This window comes from Diabrotica virgifera, chromosome 5 (assembly GCF_917563875.1).
Source record: "Diabrotica virgifera virgifera chromosome 5, PGI_DIABVI_V3a".
Taxonomy (NCBI): Eukaryota; Metazoa; Arthropoda; class Insecta; order Coleoptera; family Chrysomelidae; genus Diabrotica; species Diabrotica virgifera.
In genome coordinates, this window is record NC_065447.1 from 174039413 (window position 1) to 174065007 (window position 25595).

General features: G+C 33.0%; 2 protein-coding genes across 2 annotated transcripts in view; both read right to left on the reverse strand.

The window, feature by feature from the left end:
* Positions 1 to 413: 413 nt before the first annotated feature.
* On the reverse strand, positions 414 to 1019 carry LOC126885530 (GATA zinc finger domain-containing protein 14-like). Its single transcript, XM_050652111.1, has one exon. It carries the CDS (start codon positions 1017 to 1019, stop codon positions 414 to 416), a length of 606 nt encoding a protein of 201 aa, XP_050508068.1.
* A 16701-nt stretch (positions 1020 to 17720) lies between these two features.
* LOC126885216 (transmembrane protein 181) overlaps positions 17721 to 25595 on the reverse strand; it is a 97453-nt gene continuing 89578 nt past the window's right edge. Inside the window, exon 13 of the mRNA XM_050651670.1 lies at positions 17721 to 18005. Coding sequence (XP_050507627.1) covers positions 17875 to 18005 — 131 coding nt within the window. The 3' untranslated portion in view covers positions 17721 to 17874. The remainder of the gene's footprint in view (positions 18006 to 25595) is intronic.

Here is a 25595-nt window from a genome sequence, read left to right on the forward strand (position 1 = left end):
ATTCGTGCTCCCAGCGCTCGGACTATAATAGTTAATTTTAATTGAAGAACAAGGTGTTCTTAATAAATTATTTACTAAATCGATATTTGCTTGTAATAGTTTTAAATTATCTAATCCTAATAAGCAATCAAAATGATCATGAAACTTAAAAATATGATAAGTTAATTTTATTGGCTTTTTATGCCTAAATATAGAGGAAGAAGGAATTACGGTACAGAAATTTTCCTTAGTAGTTCCAAGAGCAGTGGAAATTTGAAATGGTTTTTTAAATATTGAATTTTTAAAATATTTTTCACCTATTTTTGGTGTAATAAAAGATTTAGTGCTCCCAGTATCTATAAGGACCTTTAAATTATGCTCAGGGAAAATTATGTACGGCAATTCACATTCTTTGTTAGTTAAGTTTAATAATTCTACATGCTCTGGTTTTCTTCCGAGGCTATCTCTTCTAAAAAAGGTTCTTGGGATGAACTTTCAGGACAGTCTGTATTATCTATGTTATGCAGTTCTTCCGGAATAATATTTTGGCTTGCGAAATTATTGGGGTTACGGAAACGAGTCCTATTTTGGAAGTTTTGTGATGGTCTGAAAGTATTATTGGTTGTGATAGTCATTGGAGTAGGGTTTGAGAATTTTCTGTTTGGATTTGGCTGGAATACATTGGAGTTTCGATTAAAATTCCTACTTGTACTAGGATTATTTTGGAAATAATTATTTTGATTATTTTGTCTCATATTTTGAGGATTCGGTTGGGGATTCGGAGGATCCATAGTATTTCTCTGTATTGGAAATTGATTCCTTGGTTGATATTGAGTTTGGGGTTGATATTGAATTTGGGGTTGATAATTATTTTGTTGGTTTTGTCGGAAATTGGATTTTGGTCTAGACGAATAATTGTTATTTTGATAAGATTTGTGATTTTTGCTTTGAGAAGAATTATTTTGGTCGAGGTATATCTGAAAATCATTTGTGAGGATGCCTAACGCAGAATTTAAATCTGGAGGATTCTTTGTACGCATTAAGGTACCAAGAGGTTCTTTTAACCCACGTAACAAAACTCTTAATGCTAAATTTCGGAAGAAGCTACCAAGAATATTAATTTCAGCAGCATGTTCAGTTTTTGAGGTCAAGACAGATATTTGAAGATTTAATAATTTTTGTATTCGGTTATAAAAATCAAATGGGGATTCATTATTGCCTTGTTTCAAATCTGAAATTTCTATGTTTAAAGTATAAATATCTCTTTTGTCTGAATAAGAATTAATTAAAGCATTTTTTAAATCCTGCCAAGTTCTAAGATTACAAGAAGAAATATTAACTGCGGCTTCGCCTTTTATTTTTGCAATTATGCTTGACATCAAATATTCATTTTGAAAATCATTCACATCTGTAGCATTATAAAATTTGGTTACAAGTTTTTCGGAAATTTCTAAAAATCTAGGAAGTAACGTATGATTTCCTTCAAAATCTGGAATCATATCTAAGTATTCTTTCTTTAGTTGAGGAACTTGTGGAACAGCCATTTTAAATTTATTATTTAATTCTAATATTTTCGAAAAACTTATATTATTTTTATTAAAAGGTAAATTAGCTAAATTAGTTAAATTTGAGTCAGAATCTGTATCTGAGTTACTACTGTCTGAATAATCAGAATCTAGTGTTAAATTAGGCTCTCTATATGACATTAAACACTTACAGTAATGTAGCGATCTTGTCCATGGAACTGCTTCGGAACTGGGTCGAGACACTCACAATATTCGCTTGAAAGTCTCTCCGGTACGAATCTTCTCGTCAGGTTACTCAATTCGCCCAACTGGAATTCACTTCACGAAAACTGTTCGAATAGTCAAAAAATCGTAAAAACGAACCGAGAGTTATATTCGCTAACGCCCGTTTGACTATCCTACTGACTGCGCCAGAAATATAAAATCTTTCCGAAAGTCCTTTTTTAAAAAATATTTATTTAACACAAGAAAGTAGTCTTTACAGTTTGAAAGCAAAATCTGAACTAAACAATTATAATTCTAAACTAAGAAATGAAAATGTAACATTTTGATAACTATGAACGTATGATGTCTTCGTCAGCGTTTCTCTGGTTCAGGGACTTACTCTTCTCACGGTCATTACCGTGTTCTAGCTGATGTTGCGGAATGTGGGTCGTTAACTTATATATATATATATATATATATATATATATATATATATATATATATATATATATATTCCCAGACATCTAAACCTTGCTTCCTACTTTATTATTTTCCCATCAATTTCGATTTCCCACTACTAGTGCAGTCACTGAAGGTTTTCACCTCCGATTTCGTTGAACCTCCATCGATGTTCATGAAAATTGGTGAGTAATTAGAGGATACCTCAAGGAACAAAGGTGACATGATGCCAACTTGTGCTTTTACCCTGGGGGTGGATGCCATCCCTTCTCGGGGGTGAAAATTATTTTATTAAAAATAATACCATAATTAGATAGGGGGACAAATTCTAAGCAAAATTTGTTATATAAAGTTATTAAAATAAATCAACACTTTTTGAGTTATTAAAGACCAAAGATTTTATTTTCGTAAAAAAATGCATGCTTTAAATCGGTTTTTCACGTATAAATCAAAAACTATAAGCTTTTACAAAAAAGTTGTTATTACTGAAATTGAATATAATAAAAAATTTAATACATTCCTCACATAACGAACTAAACTAATGTTAGTTCAAAGTGAGTTATTGGCAATTGAATGTGTATTTTTTTCGACGAGTACTCAAATCTAGGTATTCAAGCTTAAATAACGGGAAAACGATACAATGTATACAATATTCCTGCTAATTTGTCAAAGTACTTCCGAATATCTATCAAATGAGCTTCAGAAAAAGGTAATAGCGTCAAAATTAAGTAAGTTATAATGAAAATAAAAGAACCGTTTCGAATTTTTTCTTGTAATCCTTACAAGAACTTCTTTATATTCGCATAAGTAATGTTTTCGATAATTTTGACCGGTTTAGAATGCACATTTTTGAAAAAAAAGATATAATTTAAAAAATCATAATTTTTAAAATTATTGTATTTCTCATATTCTTTTGATAATACTCCAAAAATACTCAATATACGTAAAAAATTATATATAACCAAATTTTAGTTTTTCCTGTGCCAAATATTTTACCTGTTTTACTATTTCTATACTATTCTATAGGGTAAAAAATAACCGAGATAGAAACGTTTAAATCTTAAATTTTGCTTTGGGAACCATGCAACCGGGGCCATTTAACCTTTTATTTTTAAAAAAGTAAGGAGTTTAAAATATTAGAGTCAACGTGTTTAAATAGCACTTGGAATTAACTTCCAAACAGTTTTTAGATGAACCTGATATCGTAAACACGAACGGAGTTATTAAAAAAAAAACAATAATATTTTTTGGAAAAATTTTTAAAAGATAAATTTTGAAAAAATGTTGGAACATAAATTTTAACGCTAACAACATGTTCGGGGGCTCATTTGATAGATATTTTTAAGTAGGTACTTTGACAAATGTTAAATAAGTTTATATTATAAAATGCATCAATGTCCCGTTATTTCAGCTTGAATACTTAGAGTTTTTACTCGCCGAAAAAATATACATTCAATTACCTATAACTCACTTTTAGTTAACATTAAAAGGTTTTTCTAGGACGAGGTTTATTTCATTTTTTATTAGCTTCAATTTTGATAATAATAACTTTTTTGTAAAAACTTACACTTTTTGAGTTATTGATGAGAAATTGGTTAAAAACTTGCATTTTTCTCAAGAAAAATTAAAATCTTTGATCTTTAATAAGTTAAAAAGTTTTGATTTATTTTAATAACTTTATATGACAAATTTTGCTTGAAATTTGTCCCTCTATCGAATTATGGGGTTATTTTTAATAAAATAATTTTCACCCCAAAAAGGGGTGGCATCCACCCCCAGGGTAAAAGCGCAAGTTGGCACCGTGTTACCTGTGTTCCTTGAGATATCCTCTAACCACTCACCAATTTTCATGCAAATCGATGAAGGTTCAACGAAATCGGAGGTAATAGCTCATATCCAAGTTCAGTGACTCCACTATACATCGTAGAGGGTATTTAGATGTTTTCATAGATACATTTGTTTTTTCCTGCTGATATTATCATATTGTATTTCTTGGCTGTTGTATTGAAGATGTGTGTTAATCTTTGGAGATCGTCTTCTGTCTCGTAATGCGGCGTCGTCTGCGTAACATAATATTTGGATTTCTTTGTTTCCCATTCCGTAACCATGACCTTTACGTACTGCTTCTATTATTTCGTCCATTATTATATTAAGGAGCAGTGGGCTTAACGAGTCACCTTGTCTGATTCCGCTTTGTACTGGTATAAACTGTGTTAGTTGTCCATTTATCTTTGCCTGCATTCGAATATGGAAGTAGATATTTTCGATGGTTTGTATAATATTGATTGGTATGTTTCTTCTATGAAGTATGTGTAAGAAGTCTTCGACTTGGATGCGATCGAAAGCCTTTGTCAGGTCTATAAAACATAGATATGCTTGTTTATTGTACTCGATGGCCTTTTCTGCGATTTGTCTTAGAACAAATACTGCGTTTACGCAGGATCTTCCGGATCTGAATCCTTGTTGTTCATCTGATAAAGTAATTGGTTTATTGATTTTGTTGGTTAGGACTTTTGTGGTCAGCTTAAGTGCGGTGTTTAGTAGATTTATACCTCTATAATTATTAGGGTCTTCCTTGTCTCCTTTCTTGAACATTGATATCATTGTGATGTTTCTCCATGCATCTGGTATCTTGCTTGCAGTGCAATATTAGTTTTTGTATAAGTTTTGTCATCTTTAGGGTTATACTTTCTCCTCCGTGTTTTATAAGCTCGTTGGTTATTCTGTCTGGTCCTGGTGACTTTCTATTTTTGAGGGAATTTATGGAGTTCCAGAGTGGATTTTGAATGATCTTTAAAATTTCACATAAATAGATAGTTTGGCTTGGTTTTGCTTCAGAGGTGTGCACGCTAGCTCTTCTGAAGAAGTCTGTAAGATAGAAACAGCTGTACAGGGATTGTGCATCCCTCTTAGTCGAAAGCAAGCAAGAACCGTATTTTTCTTTTCTATCTTTACTCAGACTTAAGTATTAGGAAATTTCTTTCTGTCCGTTTCCTAGACGAATGAAAACGGAATGTGACTGCATATAGTAGAGTCCTTTTCGTTCTCTATTTTCGTCATCTGTTGTCTTATAAATTGTAAAAGTCACAGATTAAGGATATACCAGAAAGAATTTCCAACGAGAAAAGTTTTCAGATTTAAATAATTATTTACCATTTTAATTTTTATTATAATGGTGAATTCTGTATCTGAGACTTTTCAGTTTATTTCAGTTTATGAATTAATAGCTATCTCTACTTCCTGAAAACTAATTTCTATTTCGTTGTTTTAATTCAGGTATGTCATTGTGTTTTTGTATTTTTATGCGCCGTAGAAGTCGCTTTCCATCCTTTTCCAACCGATTTTATTAAGAACAACAGACAAAATTATTTATACGAGAGAGATCAGAATGAGCAATAAAGGATGGTGAGATCAAGAATGAGCAGAAAGCAAAGAATTAAGAAATATGTACTTAAATAGATGAAATCCAAAAAGAAAATACTATAAATTATAGAATGCAATAAACAAAGGGAAAGCGATTTACAAGAGAAAAGAAAATACTTGAATAAATAAAAAACGGAAGAAAGAAGAAAGATCAAGAACCGATCATAATTTTAAAACATTCTATAAAAACAAATAGTAATTAGATATAACAAGTCAACGAGTAGAGGGAGATGATTAAAGATCAAGAAGGGAGTAACAGAATATGAAACGGGTCAAAGAAAACAAATATAGAATCAACACTATTTAATCCTAAATAAAAAGGAGAAAACATTAAAAAGTGAGGAACAAAGCAGAGAAGACTAAGAAGGAGACTACGAAAATATATTTAGATCAGGAAGATTGGCGAAAAAAACAAATGCAAGGATGAAGTTTCAAGAAGAAATTTTAGAGAAGTTTAATAAAGACTAATGAGTAGAGCAGGAGACCCCATCTTCCCAATTATTTAATTTATTTGAGCAAATACTCATGAAAACAAATATAAACAAGAAGAATGCATCTATAAAAATAAAACAATATGAAAACATTTTTTTAAGAAACGCTTTTATTTAGTTATGAGTGACTAAAAGTTGAAATATAAAAAAATCAACTAAAAAGCAAAAAATAAAAAAAAATCAAATTCGACAGATTATTCGAAAAAAACGTTCGTTAAAAAAAATAAAAAAATCTAACACATTCGTTAAAGAAAAGCGTGGGGCGAAAACCGTTTATTCGATGAAGACGCGCCCCACGCTTTTCTTTAACGAATGTGTTCGATTTTTTCATTTTTTAACGAACGTTTTTTTTCGAATAATCTGTCGAGTTTGATTTTTTTATTTTTTGCTTTTTAGTTGATTTTTTTATATATTAACTTTTAGTCACTCATAACTAAATAAAAGCGTTTCTTAAAATTTTTTTTTCATATTTTTTTATTTTTTACTTTTTAGTCTTACATTTTTCAAACATTAAAATATATCATGTTTAAAAAAAAAGGATGTAGGTATATGACAGATACCTTTTTTGCATTTATTTTAACTTTTGATACATACATTGTACATTTTCTGTAATTTCTTTATACATTTCTTAAATCAAAATCATTATTTACGACTATTACAGTTTTCGCAGCATTTCCATCTCTTGTAATACTTTACTATTGCACGGTGTAGACGCTGTTAATTTCTCGCAATGCAGTTCTTCGATGCACAGGCCGTCTGAAGGTACGTATCCATACAAGGGTAAACCTCGCTCGGTGTAGTAGCTCCACATAGTGGATACGCCGGTGATCGCCGCTTGGCGCGTACACTCTTCGTTTCAACCGGTTTGCGGTTTATATGTAAGGGAGCGCATGCTGTATCCATTTGAGCAGCTACACCGACCAGGGTTCACCCTTGTATGGATACGTACCTTAATGATCGCACTCGGCTCAATGAAACGTAAGCTTTGCAGGCTCAATGCAAGCTTTTAAGCCTGTCCTTACGCAAACACTTTCGGGCCCAAGTTCACGACAGCGCAGCTTAGTCAACAGTCGAACCTTGCGTTTTATGGACAGTCGAAGCCCACGACAATACTAAGGGCAGCATTCGTCCCTCTGCGGTGCCATAACTTTTTTTCGCTGAAAACTGTATAGAAATCGGACAGAAACTGGATAAATTTGAAACTTTATTGTTTATATATGAAGCATAACGTAAACAAATAACGTAAAAAGTGAAATTACGTATAGTTCATATAATTAGCTACAATCTGTAAAAGTTTCAAGTTTCTACATTGTAAAAAACAAGAGAATTTAAGCATTTTCCATTAAAAATGTTTTTTTTATTTAAACAATTCATAAACATAAAAAAAAATTTGATCGACTATTCGTGTATTGTTCCCGCGAATCCATATGTCTGCAAACTTTCATTTATTTCCATTGAATAAAAGGCAGTCAAATTAACGTCTAAAGATTTGACGCAAACGATTGAACTAAATAAAAGCTTTTTAAAAGCGTTTAATAACATACGTAATATGATTACGTATGCAGACTATTTAGTAATAATAGGAAAAATAATAACTAGTCTGACCAAGGGTAACTCCGAACATTAACTAACTAATACATAGGTATATAATTTTAACATTTTCCTTTGCCATTCATTCCCGTTCTTTAATAAGTGCTTGCAACTTGCTTCTACATCGATTTACAGTAGACTTGAACTGGTATATATTGTTGGAACAGTTGTTGTCCATTTATAAGTTTTCCCTCGTCTATGTCAGTTAGCGCCATGTTCACAATGTGCTCTAAATATATCTGGAATGATAATGGGGATAGTATACATTCCTGTCGCACACCTCTTTTTATCTGTATATCGTCTGTTAAATGATCCCCATGCTTAGTTATTACTATTACCTACCATTGCCACCACCAGATCTTTTGTAAGGGTACTAAATATGCTCCGCAGCTCTATACTTGAGCAGTTAGTGGTGACAGGGATTATAGGAATGTTACATTTTTCCCAACAATGTAAATTACACTCATTTACATCATCAGGGCAGAATATATCTGATTCTCAGAACACTTTCTTCTTCAATACTTTGTTAAAGAAAACCTTTATAAATAAAGAATCTTTTTATTAACTAATATCGGTACAAAACAATGGAATATAAACACTGTTAAATATAGAAAATCTGAACATGTATATATAATACGTTTATTAAAACGATAGTTATGTACATACATGTCTTTAAAATTTTCTTAACATTTATTGTTACATAAAATATAACAGATTTAGATCTAGAAATATATACTTGATACAAGCATTTCATTATCAAAGGTTGACCCGCTGATGTGGGTAATATACCAAGTGACGTAGAAAAAAGAACACCTAGGAATACTGAATTTCTTCTTATCTTCTTCTTTCTGTGTAGACATAACTCTGTCTGCTTTTTATGTGCCTCCAGTAAGTTGTCTTTCCTTTCCATTGTTTTCGTGGTCTTCCCACTGATCGTCTTCCTATTGGGGAACCGTCTCTCGCAATCCTTACTATTCTATTTGTTGTCATTCGGCTTATGTGGTCGTTGCATTCTACTCTTCTGTTTCTTACCCAGTACTTGATGTTATCCACCTTACATCTCCATCGTATATCTGTACTTCTAGCTCTGTCCCATAGTGTCTTACCATCGATTTTTTATATCTACATTCTAGCAGACTTTTGTCCTGTCTTTGTCAGGTCGTGTTTCTGCCGCGTATCTCATTATTGGTCTAATGACTGTTTTGTAAATTCTGCCTTTCATTTCTTTTCCGAAATTTTTATTTCTTAATATTATTTCATGCAGGCAACCTGCGGCTCTATTTGCTTTATTCATTTGATCTTTCACTTCTGTTTGGAACTTTTCGTAGCTAGATAGTGAGATTCCTAGATATTTAAAATCCATCACATGTTGTTATGTTGATATCTGACCCTCCAGCTCTAATTTACATATTAGTAGAGATGCTGTTATAATCATGCATTTTATTTTTTTTGGGGAAATTAACATGTTAAGTCTGTCCGTTATATTAAATTGGTGCAGCGTACGCTGTAAATAATCTTCATTTTGAGTGATTAGTATTGCATCCTCTGCATAGAAGATTATTTTAAGTTGATTTTCTCCCATTCAGTATCTTTTTCTAGTTCTTACTTTTTGCTGTTTCATCCATGATAAGCATACCTACAATACTGCACTAAGAAGACACCAAACAATTACCAACAATACAGAGATACAAGAAATTACATCAATTCTAAGATAAGAAATATATAAAGAGAATATTGGACACGCTTTACCAAAGAAATGGAACACGATTTGTATGGGGCGCAAAGAAAAGTTTGGAAAATACTAAAAAGCAGAAAAAAACCCATTAACGAATATAGAAGTTTAAATAAAATAGAAGCAGAACAATGGACCGCCTATACAGGGTGAGGCAGATAAAGGAACTATTAGAAATATCTCGAGAACTAAAGGCAACAGACTCATGAAAATTGGCATGAAGGGGTTTTGAAGAGTGATCTTATTAATGAAAATATTTTCATCTATTAGCTACTTCCGGTTATACCGGAAGTTGCTTATAACTTCATTTTTTTTTAAATGGGACACCCTGTATATTTTTACATTTTTGGATTCTACTCGAAATCTTCTTTCGTAGTTTTCGAAGACTTCGAAGTTTTTTTTATTAATTTCGTAGCAACTTTCACACCCTGTAGAATTGGAGTGCTTTGATATCAAAAACTTTATTTATAGGTCTGGATCCCGCGTATGAAAAAAAAGTTGATTAATAGCAAGCTGAAAATATGTTAATAGCTTAAGGGTGTCTAGTCGAACAAATTTTGATATATGGGAACACTGGAACAGGGGAAGTTTTAATTGTGGAACAGGTTAAAAATTTGGAGCGGTCAGACCACGAAAACGGCACATGTATTTTGTCCGACAGAACAGACTTAAACTCTCCGAACAGAGATTAAACTCTCATGCAAAAATCAGACTGCTATTTATCACCAAATGGGCGTTTTAATGAGTGGAACATGTAGAGCATGTCAAATGACAGGAATTATGACAGGTGATAAATAGCAGTCTGATTTTTGCATGAGAGTTTAATCTCTGTTCGGAGAGTTTAAGTCTGTTCTGTCGGACAAAATAAATGTGCCGTTTTCGTGGTCTGACCGTTCCAAATTTTTAACCTGTTCCACAATTAAAACTGCCCCTGTTCCAGTGTTCCCATATATCAAAGTTTATCCGGCTAGACACCCTTAAGCTATTAACAAATTTTCAGCTTGCTATTAATCAACTTTTTTTTCATACGCGGGATCCAGACCTATTATGTTCAAATGATTTTTAATATAGTCTACTATTGTCAGAAATTATTAGTATAGCTAATTGTTGAATTTTAGTATACAGGGTTGGTCGAAACTCGGAATGAGTATTATAAATAGTTAAAATCGAAATGAGTATTTTCTGAGTTTTCTTAAATGGAACACCCTGTATTTTAGTATTGTAATGAAATGATATTTATGTTACTTTTTTATTTCTTAAGCATTCCCTATACCTAACTGCTTTAATTTGTGCTTAATTGTTAATCGCACCAACAATCTTAACTACGTAAGTATTTTGATAGCTCAACCATTATTGGGAATTTTAACGATCAGTCTAGATTAATATGTATTTATTTCCGAAAAATTATTTGTGACTAAAATATTTTCAAGGCCAACCTAATAAAATTTCACGTATTTTTTGTTGCAATTAATGTTTGGCTTGAATCACCAGTAATTCACAAATTAAAGCAGTTAGGTCACAGTATATAGAGGTTCCAGGTGGTTAGGTATAGGGAATGCTTATAAAATAAAAAAGTACCATAAAATATCATTTCATTACAATACTAAAATACAGGGTGTGCCATTTAAGAAAACTCAGAAAATATTCATTCTGATTTTGACCAACCCTGTATACTAAAATTCAATATATAGCTATATTAATAATGTTTAACAATAGCAGACTATATTAAAAATCATCTGAACGTAAATAGAGTTTTTGATGTCAAAGTACTATAACTCTACAGGGTGTGAAAGTTGCTACGAAATTAATAAAAACACGTAATTATCTTTTAAACTACCCTGTATAATAATATAAAACCTCATATATTAAGAAAGGAGACATCGAGGAAAATCCAAAAATGTAAAAATATACAGGGTGTCCCATTAAAAAAACGAAGTTATAAACGAAGGTATAACCGGAAGTAGAAAATAGATGAAAATATTTTCATTAAATAGATCACTCTTCAAAACCCCTTCATTCCAATTTTCATGATTCTGTTGCCTTTAGTTCTCGAGATATTTCTAATAGGCCCTTTATCTGCCTCACCCTATATAGAAGAACTATATAAGGAAGATACTGTAATACCTGAAGAAGAGGAAGAAACAGGAAATGAAGACGAATCCAACATAGACACAGAACTAGAAATCACAAAAGAGGAAATAAGGAATAACATATGTAAATTAAAAAACAGAAAAGCCCCAGGACCCGATGGGATACCAAATGAACTCCTAAAATACGGAGGAGAAACTTTAATCGAAAACATAGAGACCCTCTTTCAAGAAATAATATGTAGCCAGCGTGTACCAGACCAGTGGAGGACAAGTATAACAATACCTATACATAAGAGAGGAAACAGCAAAGACCCTAGTAACTACCGTACCATCACCTTGCTGGGCACAACTCTTAAACTTTTAACAAAAATACTTAACAATAAAATAAAAGAAAAAGACAACACAATTAGTGAGGAACAAAAAGGTTTTCGGAAAAATAGGTCCACAATAGACGCCATATTCGTAGCCAGAAAAAACGCTGAGAAAGCACTGGAATATAATAAACCTGCATTTATGTGCTTTATAGATCTGACTAAGCCTACTATTGTGAAAGATTGGAAGATGTGCTAAGATTGCTAAAGGAGAAAAATCGGCCAACAAGATGACAAGGATAATTAAAGACATTAATACGAAGAACAAAACCAGAATAACTAACATTGGAAGTAGAAATCAACTCGGGAATCAGACAAGGGGATAGCTTGAGCCTATTGCTTTTTAATGTTGTTCTGAAGCTATTTCCTTGTGGCATTTTTATGATTAATTATTTATATGGGAAATAAGCCACAATTAAAATGAAAAAAATAATTTTATTAACGTTTCGACGCCCAAATCGGGTGCCGTTGTCAAAATACAAAATATTACTAAAATAAACTAAAGTGTTGTTGCTAAGCAAAAAAAATTCTTCTAATAATTTATTTAATCTCACTCATTTATATTGGCAATTCAGACATATATTATACATTTTAAAGGAGAAGACTTTAAAATGATATTGCCAATATTTTATGAGTTGCGTTCCTGGGACGACTTACTGAAAGATAGTTCATTCGATTACATGAAATTAACCCCAACTCAAGAATATCCGTCATAAAAAATTATAGCATGTGATATGTCTTTAAAAAGACAACCAAATGCAACGATATTGATGTCTCTAACGCGAGAATTTTACTGTCGTTGCATTTGGTTGTCTTTTTAAAGACATATCACATGCTATAATTTTTTATGACGGATATTCTTGAGTTGGGGTTAATTTCATGTAATCGAATGAACTATCTTTCAGTAAGTCGTCCCAGGAACGCAACTCATAAAATATTGGCAATATCATTTTAAAGTCTTCTACTTTAAAATGTATAATATATGTCTGAATTGCCAATATAAATGAGTGAGATTAAATAAATTATTAGAAGAATTTTTTTTGCTTAGCAACAACACTTTAGTTTATTTTAGTAATATTTTGTATTTTGACAACGGCACCCGATTTGGGCGTCGAAACGTTAATAAAATTATTTTTTTCATTTTAATTGTGGCTTATTTCCCATATAAATAATTAATCATATTGCTTTTTAATTTAGTAATAAACAAAATCATAGAAAAAAATAAAGGTACTGGAAAAGGATATAAGATAGCAGAAAAACAAATAAAAATCCTCTGTTATGCTGACGGCACAATCTTAATCTCCGATAACGAGGATAACCTACAGCGAATGGCGCAAACTTTCAATACAGTGGCGAAGAACTACAACATGAAAATATCAACAGCTAAGACAAAATCCCTGGTAGTGTCAAGGGAACCCATAAGATGCAAATTAGTAATTAACAACGAACTAATTGAACAAGTCTCGAGATTCCAATATCTGGTAGTCGAAATATGTAGTTATGGAGATGTTAAAGAGAGCGTCCGAAAGCAAGCAAATAAAGCCAATTACGTGTCAGGATGTCTGAGGGATGTCATCTGGAGAAACAAAGATATGAGGCTGGAAGGGAAAGTACGCATATACAAATCATGTGTAAGATCGATCATGACGTACGCGATAGAAACAAGATGTGACACAGCAAAAACCAAGAGGATACTAAGAACATCAGAAATGAGAACGTTGAGGTCAATACCTGGGAAAACACTGAGAGACAGAATACCGAACGACAGAATAAGAGATCTCTGTAACATACAAGATATAGTACGACGGGGAAGACAGAGACGACGAGAGTGGAATCAGCATGTGACGAGAATGGACAGCGAGATAATAGTCCGTATAGCAAGAGATTCAAAGCCAACAGGCAAAAGACCAATAGGAAAGCCCTTTAAAAGGTGGCGAGATAGCTGGCAGTCAACATCACAGCTACGAATACAAGCTCAAAATCGGTTAGGAACAGGCCAAGAGACCTAATATATAAGAAGAAGAGTAGAGAAGATCCATGATAAGGTTGAAGAACAGATGACTCGGGGAATACCGCTCTCTTATCCCATTGCCAGCTTCAGTTGGGTCAGTAAAGACGTATGCATCACACTGTTGGAATCAGCATGTGCGGCTCTTGCCTATAATCGCTGCGCATTATATTCAGGAGGTAGTTGATCCACATGTTATGTTTTATATACAGATGCTCCTAACTCACTTTTCGTACAAGTTAATGTGCGTACAGCTTCACTTACTTTAGCCCATTTTGAAGGCAATCAGGTCGATTTTTTGGCATCCTATATCTCCCGATATTTCACCTATTGAACATGTCTGGGACATAATTGGAAAAAGATTATTCTGTTTCCTTCATTCTCCTCCAGCTCTGGCGGAAATTTGGCATGAGGTGTAAGTAGCTTGGAATGAGATACCTCAGGAGAAGAGCCATCGTCTCAGTTAGAGTATGCCCTGATTTATTTGAGAGTGCAAATGTCGTGTAACATAATATTAATTTTTTACATTTTTTTTTCATTCGTTGGATTTTTCTTAAATTTTGATCAGTTACTCATCTAACCCTAAGAGACACTTATTTTTATTCTTCCTCTTTGTAAGCAATTCTGCTAGTTCATTGGCGGTTTGATACCTTTATGGAAGGTTGTCTCTCCATCTTTTGCGCGGTCGGCCGATACTTCTTCTACTGATTGGTGATTTATCCTTCACTCCTCTTTCGATCTCTCAGCGTATTTCCTGTAATTTTTTTCACTACTCTCGTCCCTGCCGTTTCTATGTATTTGTGTTGTGGCTGTATTGGGTCTTGTTTCTGATACATATGTCATTATTGGTCGTACACTGGCTTAATAAATTCTTGACTTCATCTCAGTGCTAATATGTCGGTTTCGCCATATTGTCGCCATTAAGACGGCTTTTAACCTGCCAGTCTATTTGCTTTTTGTACTTGATCTCTTACTTCAAGTGTTTGTCACTACAAGGCACTAGTGCAGAATAAATTGTTGTAATAATCTCAGTATTACTGTGTGTCCTTTTTTCTGTCACTAAGGGCCGGTTGTTCGAACGCTAATCAACAATGATCATTATTAAATATTTAATTACTATCACCAAAACTGTCAATGTCAACTTTGTTTGGGTTGCTGAAAACATAATTAATTACAATTATGAGATTTATTATTAATTATGTTAATAATTATTGTTATATTAATTGATTATAGTCTCAGAATTGTAATTAATTATGTTTTAACAATTGACATTGACAGTAATTAATTATTTGATAATGATCATTGTTGATTAGCGTTCGAACAACCGGCCCTTAGTATCTAAGAAACTGATTGGTTTTAAAATCCAAATTAAAAATACAAAGTTTTTATATTTAATAAACACTACGTTGATGTAAACTATTAGGTTAGATAAGAGCTTTTGATAATAGTAGTTACAATCTGCATTAATTCTAAACAAACAAGGCGAAAACGGCTGGTTCGTTGGGAAAAAATATTCCCATGAGATTTTTTTGCATAATCACATTCGTGAGACATGCCAGAATAAGGTTCAAGAAGTCGCCCACGTAAAAAGTCGTCCAAATTTTTTTTAACAATTTTTTTTAATCAAATTTCAAAAATCAATATTTTTGGCCCAGACAAATTTTTTTAGATTTTTTGGATCATTCTGGACAAAAAAGGTCTCTTATAAATTTTCTCTGAAGTTGATCGTTTTCGAGTTATAAGCAATTTAAAATTTGAAAAACGCGAAAATAGCCATTTTTAAGACTTAATAACTCAGTTAAAAATTATTATTTTGAAAGTCAGAAAGTGACTAAATCAAAGCCTAAAGCCTCTCCTACATGATCCTGTAGAAATTTGTGTCACTAATTTATTACTAAGTTGTTATTTTTAATTAATAAAAAGGAGCAGTTAGATCGTATTGACGCGGCTGTAAATGTGAGTGAGAGTAAGATGCACAATTGGACTGCCGGAATGGCATCTCTCTCGCACTCATCATTTACAGCCGCCTAACACTTGCATGGCGCCCTTTATTATTACTTAAAAATAACAGCTCAGTAATAAAAAATGACAAAAATTTCTTCAGGATCTTGTAGGGGAGACTTTAAACTTTGATCTAGTCACTTTCTGACTGATAATAATAACTTTTTTGCACGATTGATCATTTTTGACTGTTTACCGTGACAGATTTTACGTCAGTAGGTGACATTTACTAGCAACTCGACGGTAAGTAATCCAACTCGACGGTAAGTACACCAACTCGACGGTAAATAATTCACTTACTGTCGAGTTAAAAAATCTCTTAATTTTAATTTATTTTTTGAAAGAATAAAGAAAACTAACGAATTATTTATTAATATTGAAACTTATGGTATTTGTTAAATTATTTGTGAACTAGAAATTCTTCATCCGGTGCTTCCATCAGAAATTTTTCAAATTGCTCCCGTGTAAAAATGCTCGCTTTCTTAGGCCTATAGCCAACATTTTTCTCTTCAAATACGCGATCAAAGTTGAAAACTTGGAAATATCAATGCCATCATAAAGAAAAGCGGTGGATTTAATCATTGAATATTCTGCCCAGAGGCTTCCAGGAGCTTTCAACTGCATATGTCTTTGAACGAAATATGCCAATAGAGTCTTTTCTTCGATCTTTCGCACCATTTTTTAAAACTTTGGTAGGTATTTTGATAACGGATTTTGGATTTTTCGGGAATAATTGCGGAACACCCTTCTTCCCAAACCCGTTCAATTTCTTCAAATTCACTTTCGCTCATATTTTAATTTATAATAATCAAAATTGTACTTAAATTATTGACAACTAAATAAAAACTCAATTCTCCATTGTTGTTATGCACCCTAGTTACTACCTAACAACCAAAGTATCTATCTTGATAAAATGAATGAAACTAGTCAATATGACGAAAATGTTTAATTTTATAATTTATAATGGTATCAATCGTGCAAAAAACGTTATAAGCATGTCGAACGTTAAGGTAACCGATCTCAGACAATAATTGGAGTCGTCGCTCCGCTCCTCCTCCAAACAATTGTCTTCGATCGGTATAAAACCCTTACCGTTCTCCATACTTAATATACTATTAACCGAGTTATTAAGCTTTGAAAATCGCCATTTTTCGTTTTTTTTTTCAATTTTAAATTGCTTATAACTCGAAAACGATCAACTTTACAGAAAAATTATAAGAGACCTTTCTTGTGCAGAATGGTCCAAAAAACCAATAAAAACTTTCCGGGCAAAACATATTAATTTTTGCAATTTGATTAAAGAAAAATTGGACCACTTTTCACGTGGGCGACTTCTTGAACCTTATTCTGGCATGTCTCACGAATTCGATTATGCAAAAAAATCTCATGGGAATATTTTTCCCAACGAACCTGCCGTTTTCACCTTGTCTAAAAGCAGATTCGGAAATTTCTATTTTATAAAAACTATATATAGAAATAATTAAAGAGCTCAAAGTGTGAACAATAACAAAAATTTAGCTACAAATAGAATAAATATGAAATAATTAAAGAAGTCATATATTATTATGTAAAATCATACACAATTCATTATATAATTTGATAGCAAATTATATATTTAATAATATTAGTTTAAACAATATTTTAATTATCTATTAAAGAGAGAAGAAGACTTTTTTAAAGACAAAGACTATCATGCTCAAAAAATTTATTTTACCTTGCAATATTTTTTTATTTATTATTGATGTTGATAACTAAAATAAAATAAACAAATAAAATTAAACAAAAATATTATATAAAAATGGTGTATAGGTATTTTGTTCGGTATTTAAAAAAATCAAATAACACATTCAACTTCTTTAGTATTTTTCTATTTGTCGAGCCTTGGTTCTCACAATCCTGAAATTTAAGTAGGTATACCTATATCTGTCATGTTTTGGTATAAAAGACAAAAAGTATACCAGTTTTCACTGAGGATTAACAATTATTCCTTCAATTTGTATCTAATCACTGTCGTCGTCATTTCTCGTTCTGTTTAATGGTCGTCTACTTTCTTCGTCTGATCCGTAGATGACGTCTTCATCTGAGTCGTTGATCATGGAGAATGCTGGGTTATCTTTCGTTATACCAATGTCTAAAAAAATGACACTACATCAATATAAAAGTAATTGAAATATTAATAAAGGTGTCCCAATTGTTTACATGTGTATTGTTTGTTCGTTATAACATTTACTACCATTATTTGCCGTCATTTATTGTGATTAAGCTAACAAACTAATCGACTGAATTCCACCTTTGCGTTAGCCGCCATCTTGATTTTAAACGAGAACCGTTTTTACTTAATATCTTCGCCATTTTCAATTTTTCGACAAAAAGTGTAGAAACTGAAATTGTTGATAATGCGATTTTCTATAATTTTCGTGCGGTCGATATTTTCCGAGTTATGAGGGGAAAATAGTGACAGTTGGAGCAAAATTATTGAATTATTGAATTATCTCGTTTATTATTAGTTTTACAACAAATATGTGCCTATACAAAAATGAAGAGAATTAAATTTTGTACAATTTTGATGTCGTTTATTTTTTTTGATAAAATTAATATTTAAGGTAGCACGTATGCAATAATGGCGCGAGCGTAAGACCTGATTGATTTTATAGCAATTGTTTTTGTTCAATATCTACGCCATTTTCAACTTTTCGACAAAAAGTGTAAGAACTGAAATTGTTGCAATTACGATTTACTACAATTTTTCGAGAGAACCAGTGGCGGGTCTACAAGGGGGGATGGGGAAATTCCCCCCAACAGGGTCCGAAATTTAAAAAAAATATTTAAATATTAAAATATATTTGCTAACATGAAACTTAAAATATCGACAGAAAAATTCAACCAATAAAACCTGCCAGTTAATAAAAGTAAGTGAATTTCATGCATATAAGTTATTATTTATGTCTTTTATATACTTAGTTTGGTTGATGTTTCATTGGAAGTTTTAAAAATTGTATAAAATATAATTCTCTTTATTTTTGCTTATGTATAATTATGTCGTAAAGTTAATAATAAATGAGACAATTCAATAATTATGCTTCCCCTCCGCTTCCACTAATTTCCCCTTAACTCGGAGAATATTGATCGCATAAAAAATTGTGCAAAAGAAATTGTAGGGAATTGCATTTCCAACAATTTTCTATGCCACCATTTTGTCGAAAAGTTGAAAATGTCGGAGATATTAAGCAACAACAGTTCTCATTTAAAATAATATGGCGGCTAATGCAACCGCGGAATTCAGTTGAGATTTTAAATTTACACTACTATTGATCTCTCCTAAAGGATAGAATTATAAAATTTGGGGTAGCTCGGAAATAAGATTCAATTCAATAATTATGCTCCCCCACCACTTTTTACTATTTTCCCATGTAACTCGGAAAATATCAACCGCATGAAACAAATTGCTTAAAAGAAATTGTAGGAAATTATATTTTGAACAATTTTAGTTGAAAATGGCGTAGATATTGAGCAAAAACAATTGCTATAAAATCAATCAGGTCTTACGCTCGCGCCATTACCTCATACGTACTACCTTAAATATTTATTTTAGCAAAAAAATGAAAGAAATCAAAATTGTGTATAATTTAATTCTCTATATTTTTGTATAGGAACATTTTTGTCGTAAAACTAATAATAAACGACATAATTCAGTAACTATGCTCTAACTGTCAATATTTTCCGCCATAACTCGGAAAATATCGACCTCACGAAAAAATTGTAATAGTATAAATTTAGAAAATTACATTTTTATCAATTTTGGTTCGTATACTATTTGTCGAAAAGTTGAAAATGGCGTAGATATTGAGCAAAAACGGTTCTAGTTTAAAATCAAGATGGCGGCTAACGCAACGGGGCAAATCAGTCGAGATTTTAAATTTACACTATTATTGACCCTCCCTAAAGATTAGAAAAATAAAATTTGGGGCAGCTCCTAATGCAAGGTTAGGCCTGTTATTCTTCTAACCCGACTGGACTATTTATTAATCAAGTAATTTTATTTGCTAATAGGTATATTAAAAGTGCCATGCACCACTTGAATCTAACTTCAACCCGTGAGTAATGACCCGTGAGCGTGAGTAACTTCAGCCCGTGAGTAATGAACCATTACTCACGGGTAAAGTAATGGGTGTTATTATCTATTCAAAAACAGCGAATAATGAGCATATTATTAAACGGTCGTAGAAAAGAAAAAATCGTTTACCTTGGACATCAATTAAATTGTAACGCAAAAATTGGCATTGAGGATCCGCCTACTTCGCTGCTACGTGTTCTCGGTCTTACTTTATGGTGTCGAGTCCTGGACTGCAAATAAAATCGATCTAAATCGCCTTGAGGCTTTCGAAATGTATTGCCATGGAAGAATTTTAAAAATTTCCTGGGTGGGGAAGATTCGAAACTCCACAATACTAGAACGTCTCAGCAAGACTACTGAGATTATAAAAAGCATCAAGCAGAGAAAGCGGGAGTATCTCGGACATGTAATGAGAGGTCCCAAATATAGGTTGCTGCAAAATATTATGCAAGGAAAAATAGCAGGCAAACACAGTCCAGGACGAAGAAGAACCTCATGGTTGTAGAACTTCCGAGATTGGTATTGCGTTGATACAAGTATCCTATTCAGGGTGGCGGTAAATAATATTAATATAGCTATGATGGTAACCAACGTTCTGAAATGACATGGTACATGAAGAAGAAGTAATAACACTCGTTATTAAATTCAAATATACACTAGAGTAGTCAGAATTGCTACATCAGATATAGAAATATACCGATTGAATATACATACTTAGATATTCTAGGCCTAAGTAAAGTACGATGGCTTGAGGCCAATAAAATACAAACAAAATATGCAGCGTTCTAGTATTCTGGAAGGGGAAAAGAAAGATAAAAAGACCAGACCACAGCTGGAAAAGAACAACAACGATATAACACGAAAATATTGGCTAAGATGTGGTGAAGTCGAAAACAGAGCAAAAAATAGGAGAGAATGAAAGAAACTAGTACACAGTGTATCCAGAGAATAAAAACAAAAGAAGATGCGCTGTCCCGGCCAGACAGCAATCTTACAATTTTGCCCAAGAAACACCTAAACGCCCAATACTTCACAAGGGAGGATGGAACTAGAAAGAGAGAGAGAGAGAGAGAGAGAGAGAGAGAGAGAGAGAGAGAGAGAGAGAGAGAGAGAGAGAGAGTGAGAGAGAGAGTGAGAGAGAGAGAGTATTCTGGTAATAACTATCCGACCTAATACAACGGAGTGGCCACTCTGATATCCTTTAACTTTAAGAAATCTTCTTCTTCTCTTCTTCTTCTTTTTGTATAAACATGACTCTGTCTGTTTTTTCAATGTGTCTCTAGTAAGTTGTCGTTTCATGGTTTTCGTGGTCCTCCCACTGATCGTCTTTCTATTGGGGAACCGTCTCTAGCTGTCCTGACTAGCCTATTTGTTGTCATTCGGCTTATGTGGTCATTCCATTCTATTCTTCTGTTTCTTACCCAGTTATTAATGTTATCCACCTTGCATCTCCGTCGTATATCTGTACTTCTAGCTCTGTCCCATAGAGTCTTACCATAGATTTTTCGAATGGTTTTCATGCCCGCTGTTTCGAGCAATATTTTTGTCCTCTCTGTGTCGGGTCGGGTTTCTGCCGCGTATGTCATTATTGGTCTGATAGCTATTTTGTAAATTCTGCCTTTCATTTCTTTTCCGATATTTTTATTTCGCCATATTGTGTCATTCAGGCAACCTGCGGCTCTGTTTGCTCTATTCACTTGATCATCCACTTCTATTTCGAGCGTTCCGTAGCTAGATAGTGTGATGCCTATGTATTTAAACTCAATCACTTGTTCTATTATCTGACCTTAGAGCTTTTACATCTTATTGTTAAAATTAACATGTTAAATTTTCTGGCGATTATGTTGAATTGGTGCAGCATACGTTGTAAATCATCTTCACTTTGAGATTATTATTGCATCGTCCGCATAGCAGATTATTTTAAGTTGTTTTTCTCCCATTTGGTATCCTTTTGTAGTTCTTACTTTTTTTATTATTTCGTCCATGATCAGGTTGAACAATAAAGGACTCAAGGAATCCCCCTGGCTTATCCCATTGCCGGCTTCAATTGGATCAATTAGTTCATCTTCCACTTTTACTTTTATTTTGTTGTTCTGGTAGATGTTTTCTATCGTTTTAATTATTCCCAGAGGTACCTCTCTCGAGTATAACAAGTGGATAACGTCCTTTAATGTGAACCTGTCAAATGCGTTCTTAAGTTGAACGAAACATAAATATGCCGGTATGTTGTATTCCAACGATTTCTGTTGAACTTGCCTCATTATAATTATAGCGTCAGTGCATGACCTTCCCGACCTAAAGCCTTGTTGTTCTTCTGCTAATGTTATAATTTCATTCAATTTGTTTGTTATCACTTTTGTTGTTAATCATAATGTTGTGTTTAATAAGTTAATTCCTCTGTAATTCTCCGGGTCTGATTTGTCTCCTTTTTTGAAGAGAGGTATTAGGATGCTTGATCTCCATTCTTGTGGTATTCTGTTTTGTTCTATTATTTTTTGTATTAGTTTTAATAGTTGTTTAGTTAGATCTTGTCCTCCGTACTTTAGGAGTTCGTTCGATATTCTGTCCTCTCCTGGAGATTTTCTATTTTTTAATTTTCTTAATGCTTCCTTTACCTCTCCCTCCTCGATATTTATTTCTTCATTTGTCGTAACTTCAGGTGTTGGTGGTTCATTATCGTCGCCTTTAGCAAATAGAGATCGGAAGTAGTCTGCCCATGTTTCCTTCTGAATCTGTTTCGCTTTTATTAATTCGTTCATCTCCTTTCTTTTCCCTCTGATCATTCTCCATATTTCTTTTTGTGCTCCATAGAAGTCGTGTTCCATCTGTTTTGAGAAACTCTGCCAGTTCTCCCTTTTTATTTGCCTCACTAATGTATTCGTTTCGTTTCTGATTCGTTTGTAGTGGTTGTATGCTTGTTGTGTATGTTTTGTTTTGCATTGTAAAAAGGCTTTCTTCTTTTCTTCGCATTTTATCTTAACTTCCTCTCTAAACCACGGGGTTTAGACCCCACTTTTAGAACCACTTTAAGAAATCGGTCTTCGATTTTTTCCGTATCGGATGGCGTGATGGCTTTGAAGCTTAAAACATATCACAGAGTAATGAACATTGCACAGATATGTGCCGTTACGAAAGATAAAGACGATGACCTAGTTGAAAACTTCTATTCCAAGTTAAAAAACGTCGTGAAACTGACGAAGAAATGTGAAATAATAATCATGATGAGCAATTTGGATGAGAAAGTGCAAGCACGTACACTTTGGACTTGGTGATAGAAACAAAAGAGGTGACCGCCCAATACAACTTTCCACGAAAAAAAAAACCTCTCTGTACTAAACTCATTTTTAAGCTACATCATCACCGCCTGTATACTTGGTGATTCCCTGCTGATTGCAAAGAACATCAAGTAAGATATCTATAGACCAGTGATTCTAAATCTTTTTGAGTCATGTAGGTACCACAAAATACTTTTTATTATTTTTGGTACCACCTAACTGAAATACCTACCTATGCTACATAGGTAATCTAATTAACTATAATAGTGGTGCTGATTTTGGCTGTTTTGGCGTTTTGTGTACCACCACAAATAATATGTACCATCAGTGGTACATGTACCACAGATTGAGAACTGCTGTAATAGACTATATATTAATAAATAAGTCTCTCCAATAACTAGTCAAATTAGCAAGAACATACCCTGGAGCAGACGCAAGTAGCGATCACAATCCAATAGTAATGGAGTAAAAATACGTCGATTAAAACACGTTAATCTTGCCACATCACAAAAGCGCCTAGACACAAAACTGACTCACTGTTGAAGATAACAGCCACACAAAATTAAAAGTTAGGATGCAGAACATCGAGTCCGGTACATAAGCTAAGAGTAAATAGCGATGCGAGTATCGCCCCTTGAAACGCAGAAACATGATATTGGTTTCTAAACACAAACAATAAAACAATCCTGGACGACCGACGAGATTTTAAATTTAATGAAGGAATGGTCGGAAAAGAATAAAAAAATGCCGATATCTAGGGAACTCAACAAAAATATTCGTAGAAAGTGCAGAGAAGCAAAAGAGCAATGGGTGGTAGAGATATTGCAGTGTGCAAGAGAAAACAACTGAATCACTTTCGAAGCTGAACTCTAGATTAGTGTAGTATTACATAACAGTATTACACTGGTGTGGGTTCCAGGTCATCGCGGCATATACGGCAATAAAAGATCTGATGAACTTTCCAAGAGAGCATCAGCTACAAAATACTTGGTTCCAGAGCCTCTCGTGAGAGTTTCAAAAAGCATCGTCTGCGAACGGAAAAATGCCCAGATCCGAAGCCAACAGAACTCACACTGGGAGGGTGTACCTGGTCAAACACATGTCAAGATGTATATTGGACAAACATGTGCTAGTAGGGCTAAATCGGACAAATATGTACTAGCAGGGCTGAATTATTGCTGAAAACAAGTAGGAATCAGCTCAGAGTTGTAACAGGTTTCCTTACTGAGCATGCGCCAGTTAACCCGGGAGCAGTCGCGCTCACTTCTGTCACGTAAGCAGTTGCGCGTAGAGAAAAAATCTCGCAATACGAATTTAAATACGAATTTAAAACGAATTTCTATTTTATAATATTTTTATTTACCTACTTGTTATGTTAAAAATGTCTATTTTAAGAATTTTAAAGCTAATTGGTTCTCACCAAAGCCATAAACTCCACAAAAAAAAATAAAAAAATAAAAAAAATAATAAAAATTAAAAAAAATTCCCACGCATTACTACAATTTCCTCGAGGCACTTACGAGTGGCAAATTATGTTGCAAAATTTTTCATAGAAAAAAAATAGTATAGTAAATAATAAAAAATAGTTATCACGGAAAAGGATAAAATGTTAAATTTTTTCTAACGGCGCGACTGCTCCCAGGTTAAGGGGCACGTGTATACAATGGGGCTGTTTTATGTATAAATCATAGTTAAATTAATGGTTTCGCAATAATATTTTAATTAAAACGTACCCAAAAATTTGAAGTGGTTTGAAGGAACACAACTCCCTTAAAATTGATGAAAGGGTTGCCAATGCGAGTCCATTATAATATTGGATATAGGAATTGAGTCAATACGCGCAATCTTAAAGTTTGTATTTTAATAGTTGTTACAAAGTCATGGGGCAACCGGTTTCGAGGCTTACAATTTCTGTCTCATCATCAGGCCCAGTACATAAAGTCTTCACAATTACAAACTACAAACTAAAAATCACAAAAAGACAAAAGTTTTAGCAATTCTAATCAGATTGTTCACTGCCAATGGCAAAATGTCTCAATATACACTCTATAGACTACTAAAATCAATACTCTACGGTTGTTTTGCTTTATTGTATTTATTTTGTTTTAAATCAAGACATAATTGTTTATATAAATATGTACAATTTTGTCTTTTTGTGATTTTTCGCTTGTAGTTTGTAATTGTGAAGACTTTATGTATATACTGGGCCTGATGATGAGGCAGAAATTGTAAGCATCGAAACCGGTTGCCCCATGATTGTGTAACAACTATTAAAATACAAACTTTATTGTTTTGCAAGTATTGACTCAATTTCTATATCACTTAAAATTGT

What these genes read in the sequence shown, in the direction of transcription:
- LOC126885530 (XM_050652111.1), bottom strand. Translation starts at nt 1,019, where the DNA reads ATGCGTACAAAGAATCCTCCAGATTTAAATTCTGCGTTAGGCATCCTC.